The sequence below is a fragment of the Lynx rufus genome, unplaced genomic scaffold, assembly GCF_022079265.1.
Source record: "Lynx rufus isolate CCGP_SWC_20201006 ecotype Redwood Valley unplaced genomic scaffold, mLynRuf1.p SCAF_7, whole genome shotgun sequence".
Taxonomy (NCBI): Eukaryota; Metazoa; Chordata; class Mammalia; order Carnivora; family Felidae; genus Lynx; species Lynx rufus.
The window spans coordinates 15676474-15692598 of NW_025814889.1; the positions used below are offsets into that span (position 1 = coordinate 15676474).

General features: G+C 42.5%; 1 protein-coding gene across 1 annotated transcript in view; it reads right to left on the reverse strand.

The window, feature by feature from the left end:
- CUBN (cubilin) overlaps positions 1-16125 on the reverse strand; it is a 276887-nt gene that overhangs the window by 137337 nt on the left and 123425 nt on the right. Inside the window, exons 29-31 of the mRNA XM_047065967.1 lie at positions 14219-14400; positions 9224-9398; positions 7602-7771 (exon numbers count right to left, since the gene is read on the reverse strand). Coding sequence (XP_046921923.1) covers positions 7602-7771; positions 9224-9398; positions 14219-14400 — 527 coding nt within the window. The remainder of the gene's footprint in view (positions 1-7601; positions 7772-9223; positions 9399-14218; positions 14401-16125) is intronic.

Genomic DNA, 16125 nt, shown 5'->3' on the forward strand with positions numbered 1-16125 from the left:
AGCTTGCAGAGCTACGTGGATTTAAGGCTCGGAAGAGAGACTCTAATTAAGCAATTAACTGTCAGTTGGAGGTCACTTTAATACTCAGCCTTCATGAAAGGCAACATAATGGAGCCATTTGCGTGCTGACCATACAGAGTCATGCCCAACCAGTGGGTTCCACTGCTGCCTTAGCAAGAAATACTCACAATGTGTCATTCAGGAGAGCCTGGGGTTAATTACACTAGCCACTCAAAGGGGACAGAGCGGAAAGTGCAAACATATTACCAAATTAGCTGAAACCCGAGTGCCAGGGGAGCTTTCCGATTAGCTCCCCACGATGCCCACCACTTCAATAGAAGTCAGAAAATTCCGTTTCTCTCTCTTTTTTCATTAGAGCAGCATGAAATTCTAGAAAACGGGCTTCTGCGATGTTATCTAAGTTCTCATGCGGCTCAAACTAGTGAGATCGTATATCAATAATTGTGCCAGGGAGTGAACTCAGCACAACACATCCCCAAATGTGTCATCTGCAATTTTTCACTGAAGTACTGACAATTGCGGGAATAGGGACCGCAAAATTCATGCATTCATTTATTCAGCCCTGCACCTATTAGCAATTTGTGTACCAAACAGACTGCTGCCTTTGGGATACAAAGACCACTGCTGTTGGTTGGTCATAGGAAAGAGGATAGAGGCTGTGTATTACTGTTCCATTTTAAGATTTTCATTCGTTTCTTCTACTCGTTAAATTTTGCCTTCAGTTCCACAAAGCCAGAGGGATGGCTTGGGGCTCCCTGTGGGCTCACTCCGCCTCCTTTTAGGACTGCTGGGGACCAGGGCCTGCCACAGGAAGAGCTCTCTTTTGCTCAGCAAGTGGAGTGTGGAGATGACCTCTTCCCAATGCCAGATCTTGCTCCCCAGGGCAGAACCCGAAGCTTAGCCAGTCTGTGCGAATCTGACTGTGACCTCTAGAGCGAACCCACACTGACGTCACCGGACCCTCAGGATCTGTTTTTTCATGTCCACCCTGTGCTCTTCTTCCCACCCACAGACACAACTCCTAACTGGATCCTGTTTCTGTGTGGGTCTCCCAGGCACTCGATTTTGTAAATGGGCAAACTCAGATCCCCCGGCCATGAAAAGAGGGAGTGGTGGAGCCATGCCTGGACACCAGTGCCCAGCAGGGTTGGGCGCATGGTTGACACCGAAGATTGAACGGGTGGATGGAGCCCAGGCCACCTGCCTCCAAAGCAAAGACACCTTCCTCCTCGTATCTGGAATCCTAACACTTTTCCTCATATTGACAGATGAGCTCTGGGTTCATCCAAAAGAGAATGCAAATAGTTTTATTTTTTCTCCCCCGATTTCTCAGCTGCCCGCGAGTCTGCAATTTGGTTCCTTGCGTGTAGCCTGTAATTTTTATATTTTACCAGAATACTACCTCTTACTTTAGGCTTGCTTATGTTTTCATGCCGGCCCTGCTATTAACATCTACCAGGTCTTGATCCTGACCATCCAGACTTCACTTTTCTTATTTTTAAAATAAGAATACCACACACAAAAAAATTGGGATATGGCATTAAATTATCTCTAATCTCTCCCCCTGCAACCTTAACATTCTATGTATCTATGCGTTTGCAACTATTAGCCATAATGTCTGTTAAAATTTATATTTCTACTTCTGACAATCCAAACTGTTATAGGAGTTTTAAAAAACATGATGGCTGGTCCCATCCAACCGTAATTTACCTTGGTATTTAATAATACACTTGGGCTCTATTAAAAATCCCACGAACACAAACATTACCTGGCAGCATCATTGGCAGCTGAATATTTTTCTCTTTGCTAATGACTCTGTCTCAGCACTGGGACCAAGAAATTAATCTGAATTCTCCAGAATGAATGATGGGCTTTGTGTGAACTTAAGCTGCAGAGATATTATGTAAGATACTGGACTGCTGGGTACGTTTCACACCCAGTGTCCACCTAGCTGTAAAGGATAGATGGTTGGTGCCTCAATGCTTGCGTTCATGAGCCCCCTGGACAACTAACCGTAACTTGGAGCCAAGCTTCCAGCCTCACCAGGATACTGCCCTCCTGGTTCCAAGCTCTGCAGGCCTCCTATCCCATAACTGGGTCCACTTGGCAACCACACACAGCAGATCTCTACCCCACTCTACCAGAATAGTCCTTCTCTGCATTACTTTATCTTTTTTGTAACGGTAATTCATAAATGGTACAAACAAAAAATAACTTACGTGTGATTTCTGTAATTTTCAGCGTGAATAAATTTGCAAATAAAAATTATATGGCTTAGCGTCAGTCGCGTGTTTTAATTTCGCATTCTGAAAATATGAAATTTATAGGATCCCTTTGTCTCTTCTTCAGATCGCCACCTTGAACATGACTGCATCGATTATTCCCTTTGTCTCTTATATTGAGCTGCTCCTCTTCCACCAGTGCCTTGCCTTTTTCACATGGTCAAGCTTCTCCACTTTCCATTGGTCTCGCCTTACCTGTAGGTTATAACCTTTCATCCCCTTATATCATTCACTGCCATCACTTTAGGAAAAAGCTAAGAAGTTCCTGCCCCTTCTAACCTGTTGTGATCTAGAGTCTTCTACTACTATGCACACCCATCCTGCTCCTTACGAGGTCATCAAAGACTGAATTCAGTAGCTTTGCTCCAATCCTCTTCCTAGTTGACCTCTGCTGGATTTGATACCTTCGATCACCCACTCTTAAAATTGGCTTCGCCCCACATATACTACCGCTCTCTCTGGTTCTCCACCTGCCTCTGAGTGCTCTTTCTCAGTCTTCTTTTCCTCTGTTTCTCCATTTGCCCCATAAATGGTGGTGTTTCCCAAGGAGTTTACTTGGCCCTTTTCTCTTTAGAAAATACTACTGTAAGTGATCACACCTACTTTTGTGGCTTAACAGCTACCCAGATCTACAGAAATTAATCATACCTACACATCCAGCTCAGATCCCATCCTGAGCACTAAATTCTTATGTCAAACTCTGTAAGGGACATAGTGTAGACCTCTAAACTGAAAAGTTTCTGAATCACACTCACGACGTCTACCCCTTTACTCACTTTCTAGCGTCATCACTCACTCGTTCTTCAAGTGAATAGTCTTCACTTCTTCATCTCTAACACCCACCTCACCCTCCACCATGTCATTAGCCTATAAATTTCAGTGACTATATGACCACCATGAGTTCTCCAATACGTCTCTTTTTCTCCATGCCCAAGGCCACCACCCCTGAGTTTTCCATAGCTTCCCAAATAGCCTTGATGCCATCTTTCTCTTCCTCTGCAACCTAGTCTTCACACAGCTGCCCATTATCATTATAAAACACAGTTTTGAGTTTATGATTCCTCTGTTTTACAGAAAACTTTCATCAACTCATACTATCTATAGGATAATTTCAGATTCAGAGAGTGTAAAAGAGTTTGTCCAGTCCTGAGGCCACTCACGATGTCTTCAATAGACTCTTGGTCTCTGTGTGCTCCCACACATAGCTATACTCCAGGACAACATCTTTCCTATTCCCACACATCTGTGTATATTCACACCTCTGTGAACAATTTCCCCTATTCTTTTTCCAAAGCCTCTTCTCCTGGTCTCACCACCACATTTCCACTGGTGAAATCTGCCACTCAAACGTCGTTTCCAAAGTGAAACCTTCCCTGGCTTCCAGATCCAAATGAATCCCCTCTTCTGTTTTCTCGTGATTATTACTATAGTCAGTGAGTCCAAGGTATAGGAGATGTCAGGTGCTGTGCTAGGAGAAAGATGCCTAACCACGTTCTTGTTTCACTGAGGTCCTGGAGGCCCAGAAGGGAAGCACTGGCCCTTAAGCTCACTGTTCCTTCTAGTATTCCCTGCTGTCCCCTCTTCCAGCGCTCATTGCACACGCCTCTCTCTGGGCACTCACCATCAGCATCATTATGATCAGGACTGGCATGAATCAATAACTTTCTATATGCATAGCAGGTCACTTAACATGATCTCAAATATCCCAACAACAAATCTGACACAGGTACTTACTATCCCTATGTCACAGTTAAAGAAACTGCATCTATATGTGACTGGGTTACTCCAGGGTAACACAGCTCGGGAAGGGCAAAATTCAGACTCAGCTCTAGGTCCACCCCACCACACAGTTAGATTTCTTAACCACGGCACCATGCTATTGACGTGGTTCACTTTTTACGTGTAAGTCTTGCTCCAGTGATTGGGGGCATCTGTTTCCAAATGCTCTATCTGCCCACTTGCAGGGATACCCCAACTCCTTCACACAGGATTCCCTCATTTTGACAACTTGTTTGGACTACTACATTTCGTATGTTACCTTATCTGCCAGACTGAACTCCTCCCAGCACCTGTTTTTGGGTTTATTTTCCTGTCTCCGTGCCTATGACCAGTTCATATTTGAGGTTTTACTTCCTTCTATCTGTTGCCTTCTACTACAGTTTGTTAAGTCAAGCCCAGCTGCATGCTGAGATATGGCAGTGGTTAAGAGAAAACCCCGTCTATGTATTTATATCTCATATAGGTGGAAAACTCTATTCATGACCGTAGCGGGGGGAAAATGTAGCCATGCTGGGCGTGCCTTTGACCTAGGCTTTGTTTATACTCTTTCATAAGTTAAATTCTATGGGTTGTGGACTTTACCAAAGAGAAGAGAAGATACTGTACCTGGCACTAACCCATTTGGGAAAGGAAGCAAATGGTGGAGAATTGCCCACTGCAAGCAAATCAATGAGGTAAACAACTTGTTTCCGGCCCATTTGAACTTCTCCTGAAGATCCCTTTTTGGTTTCAATGCTTCATTTAACCTTCATTCTTAAAGACTATTTTGGGAGAGTACAAAGTTCCTGATTGGTAGTTATTTTCTTTCTTTAGACTGAAGATAACATTCCATTGTCTTTTCTCCTTCTTTTCTGTTTTCAAGTTTATGTATTTATTTTTAGGGAGAGAGAGAGAGAGGGCGAGAGCGCATGAGTATGGGGGAGGCAAAGAGAAAAGGGCAGAGAGAATCCTAAGAAGGCACCATGCTGTCAGTGCAGGGCCCGATGTGGGACTCAATCTCATGAACCATGAGATCACCACCTGAGCTGAAATCAAGGGTTGGACACTTAACTAACTGAGACACCCAGGCACCCCTGACTCTTCTCCTTCTAATTATCACTGTTGAAAAGTCAGAATTTAGTCTGCCACTTCCTAAAAGCAATTTGTCCCCCTACCCACTCCCCTGGCTGATTGTAACATTTTCCTTTTATCTTTAGTTTTTTTTAGATTAGCATGTCTTTCTATTTATTTCTCTTTCTATTTATACTTGCTTAGTTGTTTGGGTTCCTTGGGATTCTTGTTTTTGTAAATGTGACATCTTTCATCAGTTTTAGAGAAGTCTTAATCATTAGCATTTCAAATATTGCTTCTGTTCCATTATATCTCTCACTTTTCCTTCTGGGGTGACAATTAAATGTATATTATATCTTTTATAAGCATACTGTATGTGTCTTAACCTCTCTTCTATATTTTCCATCCTTTTGCTTATTGTGATTCCCTAGATTCCTTTGACTTACTTTCCAGTTCACTATTTTTCTCTTCATCTCTATCTAATCTGCCTAAAAGACAAAACACACACACACAAAAAAAACAAAAAACAAAACAAAAGAAAAAAAAAACCCACTTCCATTGAGATCTAAATTTCAGCTATTCTATTTTATCCAGTTTGGAAAATTTTAGTTGGTTCTCTTCCATATTTGCAGTGTCACCTTTTATAGTTTGCAGTTCCTTGCTGAGAGTTTGAAGTTTGACTTTTATCTCCATGAGCTTGTTTACCAATCATAACTGTTTACCAATATGTGATATTAGTATGTTTGTTTCCATTGTCTGTTACTCATATTGACTCTCATTTATGTTATATCCCCTCCTCATGTACGTGAGTATCTTTGATAGTGTGCCGGCTATTGCATATGAAAAATTATGAATAGAAATGAAATCTAGGCTGATTTTATCCCCCTTTGAAGAAGATTCTAAATTGCTTTTGCCAGATGTACAAGGATGTATTAACAATAGAGGGTCCTCTCTCAGCCAGGGTCCCCCTCAGATTTTGGGGCCACTCAGGTGACTTAAAGCTGGAATACAGTCTCTGTGAAAGCTGTTTTAATTTTGTTTTACCTAGGATATGGTTTACCAGGACTTCCACCCTGTTCCGGCTCTGGCCTCAAACTCTGATCCTCTTTGCCCTGAGAGGCTCACAGAGGTGCTGCCAACCCCTTCTGAATCAGCAAATGCCCTATAGACAAAAGCTATGTGAAATACTAGGCTCACATCTCTCTCAGATATTAACTCAAAAACTTCACATTACCTTGTCAGTTCTTTGCTGCATTTAGGAAGATGTTTTTTAAATATCAGCTTACAAATTTTAAATTGTCTTTTTCAGGAGAGTTGGTCTGAGTTACCTTTATGGAAAGTAGATGTTCTATCCTTTATGTCTGTACAATGCTTTGCCAACTTAGACCCTGAAGACTCATTTAGAAGACTAAAACAGTCATGAGTCAACTGATCTTTTAAGGAGATTACTTTTTAATCTTGTAAAACAGTATCTGAAATCATACCATGACTGCACTACTTTGAAAAATGTGAAACAACTTTTGAGTTTTCTTGAGTTAAATTTGAAAGCAGGCCAATTGGAGTTTGTGTAAGAAACTGTCAGGAAACTAAAATATAAAGTTCCATCAGCCAAGAGAATCTGGTTTATATTTGAGTGCAATGTCTCTAAATACAAATGAAATACGGAAAATCTTTTGTCAAAAAAAACAGGTAACCTAAAAAATCAATTTAAAAACAAAAAGAAAATCTCAAAATACATTCTCATTCACTCCTACATCAAGGATACATCCTTAATTTCAGGTGAGAATGCATTAAAGCTGAAAGTAGTGATAGAAACTTTGGTCATCTGACCAATTAATACCCATCTCTCTTTCCTCCACCCCCATCCCCAAATCTATTCTGTCCTAGGGGACACTGATTTGTTCAAGTAGCAGATCGAGATATCCTGAGCTCAAAAAAAGTAGAACCCTGTGAAAACCCCCGGAGGCTTAATAATAATTGATTTAAAGTAGTTATGATAAATTCATTCTACTATAAATTCCCTAATCTCTCTTGCAGCCAATTCTGGCCAATGATGTATGTAAGTAAGCGGACTTGTGTGAAAATGTTCTTCCTTGATTAAAAAAATACAAAATAGAAACAAATAGAATTATCCCTTCTCCCTTTTTCTGCATCTGTACTCAGACAAGATGTTCAGAGCTACTGCAGCCATTTTTTGACCATAGGAAACAAACACAAGATGACAAATCAACACACGAAGGATGGTAGAACAGAACCTGAGTTGCTAAACAAACCGCGAGATCATCTACTTCCTGATTTGTATTTAGATAAAAACATAAACATCCTTATATTTTAAGTTGCCAGTAGTTGGGTTTCCTATGATCTGACACTGAAAACACCCATAACTAATGTATTTACTAAATATGCTCATATTGTAATGTTTGGGCCCAGGCTTGACTAGAGACAATGCTTGAAATTTGTGTCACCTACCATAATACAAGAGTCCTGAGGTTCAAGGTCAAAGTCAGTGAAGTTCAAGAGAACACGGTGATTTCTTTCCACCCGAATGACCCAGGAGCAGTCGGTGTTACTCCTATAAGGACTGGGGTAATTTGGAGAATGAATCTCTCCATTGGGAGCCTGGAAAATGCCGCCACAACCTGTAAGTAGGAAACCCAGTTCAAAAATGAGAGGAATCCCTGATGGATAAAGCTTTGCCCAATTACCTGGTAGCATAGAACAATATGATGCTTTGTTTGACCACCAGTTTTATGTAGTTGATGATATAATCAGCGTGCAGAACTGAATATCCACCATTAATTCATTCATCCCAACAAAATGAAGGATAAGTAAGAAAATACTTCGAATAACTTAAACACTGGTGCCAAAAATAATTTCTAAAATACTCAAACATAAGTGCAAATAAAGTCATGCTCTCATAAAGCCATAAAATGCTTCTTCTTTGTTCTCTAAAAATATAATATACTGTAAGAATAGCACATCTCCTAAGAATTTTGATAATTTAGTAGGAGATGTTTTTAATAATTTAATATCTGCTTTTTAAAATTTAATATTCTGGACCTGGTATAGTTATTCAGTCTTTTTATTCTTACGATATTATCAAGTAAATACCTATCAACATCTATCTCTATGATTTATCATTTCTTGGGTTTATGATAATATAAACCTATAACGGAAAAATGCAAGTATTTTCTAACAATTGACAATAATTGGATAATCTAAACACTATGTGTATACAATCATATATACAACCCTCACTAAATTCATGCATCATTAACTTTAGGAAAGGCCTAATATAATTTGCTGTATCACCTTAGGGTTCCCAAAGTGGGGCCACAAGGTAGCCTGGGGTCACATCTCTGCTTTAGTATTTTCTACCTATGTGACTTTGGACAAATCACAAACTTCACTAAGTTTCAACTTCCTCATTAGTAAATACATTTCCCTCATAAGGTGGTCGTGAGGATGAAAAGAGGTCGTCCTTGTAGAACAGTTAGATTAGATGCCTGGCACATAGTAATCGTCCAATAAACACGGCTATTCTTAGCAGTGATAGCAGTTAACATCTGCTTAAATATTTTGTGTATTAATTTTTTATTTAAAAAATATGCAACAGTAAATATTTTTACACTGCCTAAGACCCTGGGCAGAAAATCACTATATAACACACGGTAATTCCTTGCAATTCACAAACTTAACTTTTACAGTCTGCCAAGCAGACTTTTACACCTGCCAAGCATCCAAAGATCTACACTATGGCATGAAGTAATTTACCACTTTGCTGATGCCCAAATTTGAGGTCGGTGAATGGGCCCGAGTCCCTTGGAGGGTAAGTGAGTCTATCCAATCGCCCCACTTCTGTTTTCACCATGGACTTGCATACTTGCAAGGACTGGTTTTCACATATGAGGTGACTCTGGAAGTAAATTCTATCAGAGTTTTCAGGGAAGAGTAAATGCCAATGCAGTATGTGCCATTTGAGGAGTCATGAAGTTGTCCCTATGTTGGCCTTTGCACCACTGTCTAATCATTTCATAAAATGTATAAGGGTTCCGCTTAAGTGTCTTGAGATACCTCCTTGGTTTACTCACCTCCAGGGACTGCCTGCCATGTGGCATTGAAGCCTCTCCCATTTATAGAGCTGTCGGTCTTAAAGCGGATGGCTAGCTCATTTCCAGTGCTGGAGACCTGCAAGGGACTCTCAGATGACCTTTGGGCACACAACTGGGTTATTCTGGGCGAGTGGAAATCAGGGCCTCCATAGACCTAAGATGGGATGCAGAAAAAAGGACTGAAATTAAGAGAGAAATTTAAGCAAGGATAACCTTTCCCCTGGCTCCGTTTACCACCATTTCTTGGATTCTATTTTCATTAGAGAGTGAAATCTCAGTCTCCTTGGGTGGGGATGAACTTTAAACTTGAGCTGGAGCTTCAAAGGCACTCCCTCAGCCCTAGGAACACACAAGTTCAACCACCCATAAAATGCCTGCTTATTTTCTCAGTCAGAATTGTAGAGCTGAACTGAACAGACTCTTCCAGAATCTTCCCTATCTCCTCTCTTCCTCTTTCCACATCTTCACAGGATTTCCTGCTTTCTTTGGCAGAGGCATTGCAGATAAAACAGTATCAAGTGTGGCTGTCTAACTCTTCTAGGTGCATACGAATAGTCTGAGCATAAAGCCATGTTGTTTGTGAAAGTCAATTCTCTGAACCCTGCTGATCTCCCAGTTACATTTTGTAGGATCTTCTCCTTTGCACCCTGAATAGTGTATAAGATTAGGCATTTAAAGTAATATTTTGCTTCTCCAGAGAGAGTGGAACATATAACCTCTATCAGCGTGTTCTATGATTTCCTCAAGAGGGGACTCCCCCAGATTCTCTCTGAACCTACCCCCAGAATCCCACTGGTGGGAACATGACCAAGAGCAGCCAACTTCTTCTGGGGAATTGCCCTGGAGTCTGCCCAGTATCAGGATGGCTCCTTCTAGATGCATCTCACATGCCCACAGGTCTCCTAGGCTACTCCAGTTTGCACCCACCTATCTGACTAGGGTCCAGTGCCTCAGTGACACATTCCTCCCAGCAAGTGCCCCTGGGGTCTCACAGCCACATCGTGCAGGCAGGTGGCACCCATCCCAGGCCCCGTCTCTGACTCCTCACACATGGGTTCCCGGTGGGGACAGGGGACAGGAAGATAAGACTCAAACAGTATTGAACCCCCACTTCCGGGCCCTGCCAAACTCGAATTTGTAGAAGAAACACTATTTTTGATGACAGTTTTCAGGCATAATGGTGTCTGGGTCCTTCCCTCTGCCCCACATGGATAGGCTACATAATCCTGTGCTCCGGGTCAAAACCGGACCAGGGAAAGCGGAGCTGGGTGAATTTGTACACAGCGCCCTCACACCTCTGAAATCTGTGCAGCCCTCCCACCTAGCTGTGCTCTCCCTGATTCCCCAGGCCCCCAGGTCCTCACCCACCCTCAGGGCAGCTGTTGACTGATAGGGGGAATCACTCAAGAGTTCTCCAAGAGGAGAGAGGGAGAACAAGAAGCCTACTTTTGGTGAGGAGTGTGTGATTTGAATCTATAATGATTTCTTTGTCTGATTAATTCCCCCCAGCGATGCGAGAAAGGCCAAAATGAATGAAGCTGCTGTTTCACGGAGGGCTGAGCACAAGGGCTTTAATTGCAAAGGAATGAAGCAGGCGGATGGCTTCAAGCTTATTTTCATAGGAGGAGCTATGTTTGTGTGGCCCCCTAAGTCCCATCAAAAGCAGGACTTTAGGAGGAGCCCTGTGTGGCCCTTTACACGTACACATATGCAAATGGCAGAAACAGATTGCTTCTGGTTTACCCCGTCCTTTGCTGTTTGTGGGATCTGCCTGCCCCCCCCCCCCACTCCCCATCCCCCCCGCCCAGAACACAGTCCTCAGAGCATGAAACTGACAGCCTGTGCTGCTAATCAGCCATGCTCAATAAACAGCACACATTTGGAGAGAACACTGAGCACAAGGCTTTAGCTCTGACAAAGAAAACTTGCACGTCGGCAAAATATTCTTTGTTTTCCCTGCCCAGGGTCCCCTTAAGATCACAAACATAACGGGGATGAGTCGGCGGGGCCCAGAAGCCTCCAGAAGAATCAACACTGCCGCTTTCGACATTCTTTGCTTCCACTCTAACAGGGCTGGGCTCACAACGGACCATCGCAGAGAGACCAGAGGGAATAAACTGACCACACCAAGCAATTGTCCTGATTTATTGCCCCAAGGAGTGGATTTCCTTTTCTGCTTTATGCACGTTCAGGCTTCTTTCTCAGAGACTGAAATAAAATCAGCCCAGAGTGTTTCCATGACCCAAACAATAGAACGGTACTTTTGGCTTCCACAAATAAAACCGAGACTTAACGCGTGACTCTTCAAAAGAGGAAAAAGATGGAAAGAATTTCAGGGTGTGGTTCATTCGACTACAGCATATGACTAAACTTCGGGGGGGAAAAAAACCGGGTCTGATGATCAGAGATTAAGAAACGTGTTTTTAGCAAATGCTCAGGATATAGAACATTTCAAAGCCTATGGTTTTAATCTGTTTTGAACATCGCTTTCTGCACTGTTAGCTCCATTTATTGTTACAATCAAGTCAGCATTCCAGGGTTATGAGTAACCAAACGGCTGTTGCTTTAATGCAACTGGCCACTTTCCGCACACTGAGTTTTTAGGGGAAAAAATACCGGCTCTTGGTAAAATCTGGTGAAACCCAGGTAAGCCCCAATACCTGCTGACAGATAGGTCCTACTTGGCTGTGCTCAGAACAGGAGGGGATAGTGTGCAGGCTGAGAAGAGTGGGTCAAGAAAATCAGCAGTCTCAAGGCCACATACCTACCGGGAGTAACATTCTGAAACCTATAGCTAACGTGTTATCAGCAGCTACGGTATGAGAGATGGAAAAAATCATTTTATCATCATTAGTGCAAATTTATTACAGCACTTTCCACCTGCCATGAGCATGTGCAAGGATGTCAAATAAGGGTTTTGAACAAAAGGTAAGGGGGTGACTCATTTCAGCCTTAAGTAAGCTTTCCCAAAACACTTAAGGGGCTCAAGATTTTGATGGATTTTGATGGAACATGGGAGACCACCTTGTCCTAATATAAATAAGCCCCAGGCTGACTTGTCCTAATATAAATAAGCCCCAGGCTGACTGTAGCCTCTTCTCAGAGCCCTTTTTGTGCAGACACAGGACCCTGCCTAAACACAGCTGCCTGGAGACCCTGCTTTGTCCCCCTGTCCCCAAGCCACTTACATTGAGCAGCCCCAGTCTGCTTTCTCACGTAATGGGCGGGACAAAACGCAAAGCACAATGAACCCATTTACATTTTGCCAAGTGGGCAACAATCACAGGCACTTCGGAATATGAAAATGAAGGGTTCGGAACATTTCACATTACTGTGGAAAAGTCTGCTGCCAGCCCTTTGTAAGTGTTAAGGGGTTTTATGCCACCGAAAAATTCCTTGCTGGCAAGAAGGACCATTTGAACCTTCCACATGTGAGTGTTGTTCCTACTCATACTGAGAGTGTGAATTTCAAGAGCCACCTTGTTCCCCTAAAACCTTTCCTCTTCTGAGATGGAGCCATGACTTGGCAACACCCAGTACTTACATGAAGACAAGGGTAGAGGTTTTAACCCAAGGACGTACCTGCTCTGTCTCTGATTTCACTTACTGAGCATTATCCGCCTTTGGAGAGCCTGGCACTGCTAAACGCAATTCTGTGAGTCTGCGTCCACTCCGTGAGGGCACGGTTTGGGAGCCCCACTTCTTTTCAAGGAAGGGACTTGTTTTATAAGTAAAGTTTTTAAACGTTAAAGTTTCCTATGAGGTCTGTGCTGCTCATTCCAATAACTTGCACATTACCCACCTCTGTCTATCTTTACGTACTGGCTTACGTGCAGCACCGAGGAGCGGATGAGCTCAGTTCTTAGCTTTTCCACCCACTATCCTCAGGGTCATGGAAAGATCCATCAATATTTCCAAGCCGCTGTTTGGACAACAATAAAACGGGGACAAAATTCCCTTCATACTCTTGGATTATTTCACATTCAAAGGGGAAAATGGATGTCACAGTCCCTTTGCAAGCCACCACCAACGCACGTTATTATGGCATGTCAGGGATTCGTATGCTTTCATTCTTTCCACAAATATACATCAAGTGTTCACTATTTGCCAAGTACTCTGCGGCAGGTATAGCAGGAAAGCAAAACCGAAGCAAACAAACAAACAAATACCCAGGCTTTCATGGGGTTTAAGTTCTACTAGATATGGAACCTTGCCATGAAACGCTCTAGCAATCTCCAGAGCTGAGGCAATAGGCGCTTTGTCCATAGGAAGCCATTCAGTTTTGCACTCAGTTTCAGTTCCTAATGACCAGGGCCCTGCGATAAATGGCTGGTTGTAACAGATTCTCAAGGTCATCCCAACTATCTGAGATAAACCCTGTGCAGTAGTGTTGCGTTTCGTGCCCTGCACCATGTTGACCCCCCTCAGATTACAGCTGCCCTCTCACCCCCAAGCCCGCCCCTTCTCTACACTCTGCCTCCTCATTGCCTTGCCTAAGGGAGTTTTCTCAGACTGAAATGGAGGGCATTAACAATCCCCAGTGCAATCCATCAATGGGGACAGGAGCTGGGGGACCAGTGCTTCAGACTCTCATCCTTAGAGGCATGGTTCTGACGAGCAGTCCCCAAAGCCCCTCAGCGGGCCCCAGTGGGATAAAGCGCAAGTGGCCCACAGGGGCTCCCATCACTGGCTCTTCCTCCTTCACCCTCCCTCCCACTGTCCCCTTTCCTCCTGCTTTCTGATACCACCTGCTAGTCCAACTGCCTGCCCCCAAGTCCTTCAAGAGTCACTGCTTTTAGGGAAAGCCAAACTGAGATAGTAATCCCATTTGCCCATAAACATCACTCACAAAGAAGTGATACTCATCAAAATGTCTAAAAATAGAACACCACTGGCCCCTGCAAATAATTTGCACAGTGATCTCCAGTTCTACCCCAAATTTGGCATGCGCTGGAAAGCAATCTAAATTCCTACCTCCAGGACGTCAAAGTTGCACCTTGCGTGATACTCCACATCAAAGTCGTGGATGGTGAGCTGAATGCTACTCCCAGGGGCTGTGTTAATGTACCAGATGCACTCCTTGTTGGGGGGGTACGTGTTAGGGTACCCGGGGCTGCTGAAGGTGCCCGTGGTCCCAGACAACTCCCCGCCACAGCCTGTTAAAACAGGAAGGCTCAGTCAGTTCAAAGTGGACACTGGCCATTAGGAAAAACTCAAACATCCAACTACCCAAAAGATAATTGAAAATGCACAATGCCTAATTTAGGGGAAAACTCATAAAGTTATAATAGAGTTATAATTGAGCAGTTATAAAACAATGAGAAAAAAATCATGGCTACAACTTACTAAATTTCTTCCTAAAAAATATATTGATTATAACATTTGGTACAAAAATTCTCCGTCCTTATTCTCACCACATCAAAACTTTGGTAAGATGTTTTAAATAGAATTCCAATTTTTAGATTTTCTTCATTATATTTAGGAAAAAATTTCACAGTAGGAAGTACAATGAACTACGTAAGCAGTGTTAGTGAATACCATGTCTCTCGACCTTCAGTTTCCTTGTATGCAATATGTTATTTCTAAGTCCTTATCAGACCCAAGATCTAGAATACTAAGAGCTAAAAGTTATTACCTTTGTATGGGAGACAATAGGAAATAAAAAAAATAAATAAATGATATGTCCATAGCAGCTTTATTGGTATTGGTAATTGTTTCCACGTGGAAACAACCAAGATGTCCTTCAGTAGCTACAAGGATAGATACATTGTGGTCCATCCACGCAATGGAATATTATTTGACTCTGACAACAAAGGAGCTACCAAGCCAGAAAAAGAGGTGGAAGAAATTCATAAATGAAAGAAAGCAGTCTGAGAAGCCTCCATACTATATAATTTCAAGTCTACGAAATTCTGGAAAAGGCAAAATTGTGGGGACAGTAAAAAAGATAAGTAGTTGCCAGAGGCTAGAGGAGAGGAGAAATAAATAGGTTGAGCATAGATTTTTAGGGCAGTAAAGCTACTATGTATGATACTATAATGGTGGATATATATATTACACATTTGTCAGTCAGGTGGGACAATGCCAAGAGTGAACCCTAATGTAAACTGTGGGCTTTGGGTGATAATGCAGTGTCACTGTAGGTTTACCAGTTGTAACAAATGTCCCCCTCTGGGTGGGGGTGGGGGCAGATGTTGATAATGGGAGAGGCACTGCATGTATGGGGACAGGGGTAAATGGGAACTCTACCTTCTACTTAATTTTGCTGTGAACTTAAAACTCTTCTAAAAAATAAAGTCTATTTCAAACAAAAACAGCCAATCATCAATTCAATGATACAGGTCCTGACCCAGAAAACTTACATCTAAAAACCAACTAAACAGGGGCGCCTGGGAGGCCCAGTCAGTTAGGCATCTGACTCTGGCTCAGGTCATGATCTCGTGGTTCGTGAATTCAAGCCCCGTGTCAGGCTCTGTGCTGACAGCTCGGAGCCTGGAGCCTGCTGCAGATTCTGTGTCTCCCTCTCTCCCTTCCCCTCCCCTACTCATGCTCTGTCTCTCTGTCTCTCTCAAAAATAAATAAACAATAAAAAAAACTTTTTTAATTTTAATTGAAAACCAACTAAACAAATAGAAACTGGGTATGTAAAACCCAAACATGAAGCTTATGTTTTATGAATGTTTACACAGCATGGCTTAGAAAGTAATTAAGGCAAATGATTACAACAACCAACCAAATATTGCAACACACGGTATATAGTAAGAAAAACTGCCACCACGCACTTAGATGTGCTTTACAGCTTTTTCCCCTATTTGAATACTCATAGTCATCATGTGAAGCAGCTGTTATGATTATCTGCATTTCTCAAGTGAGCAAATCAA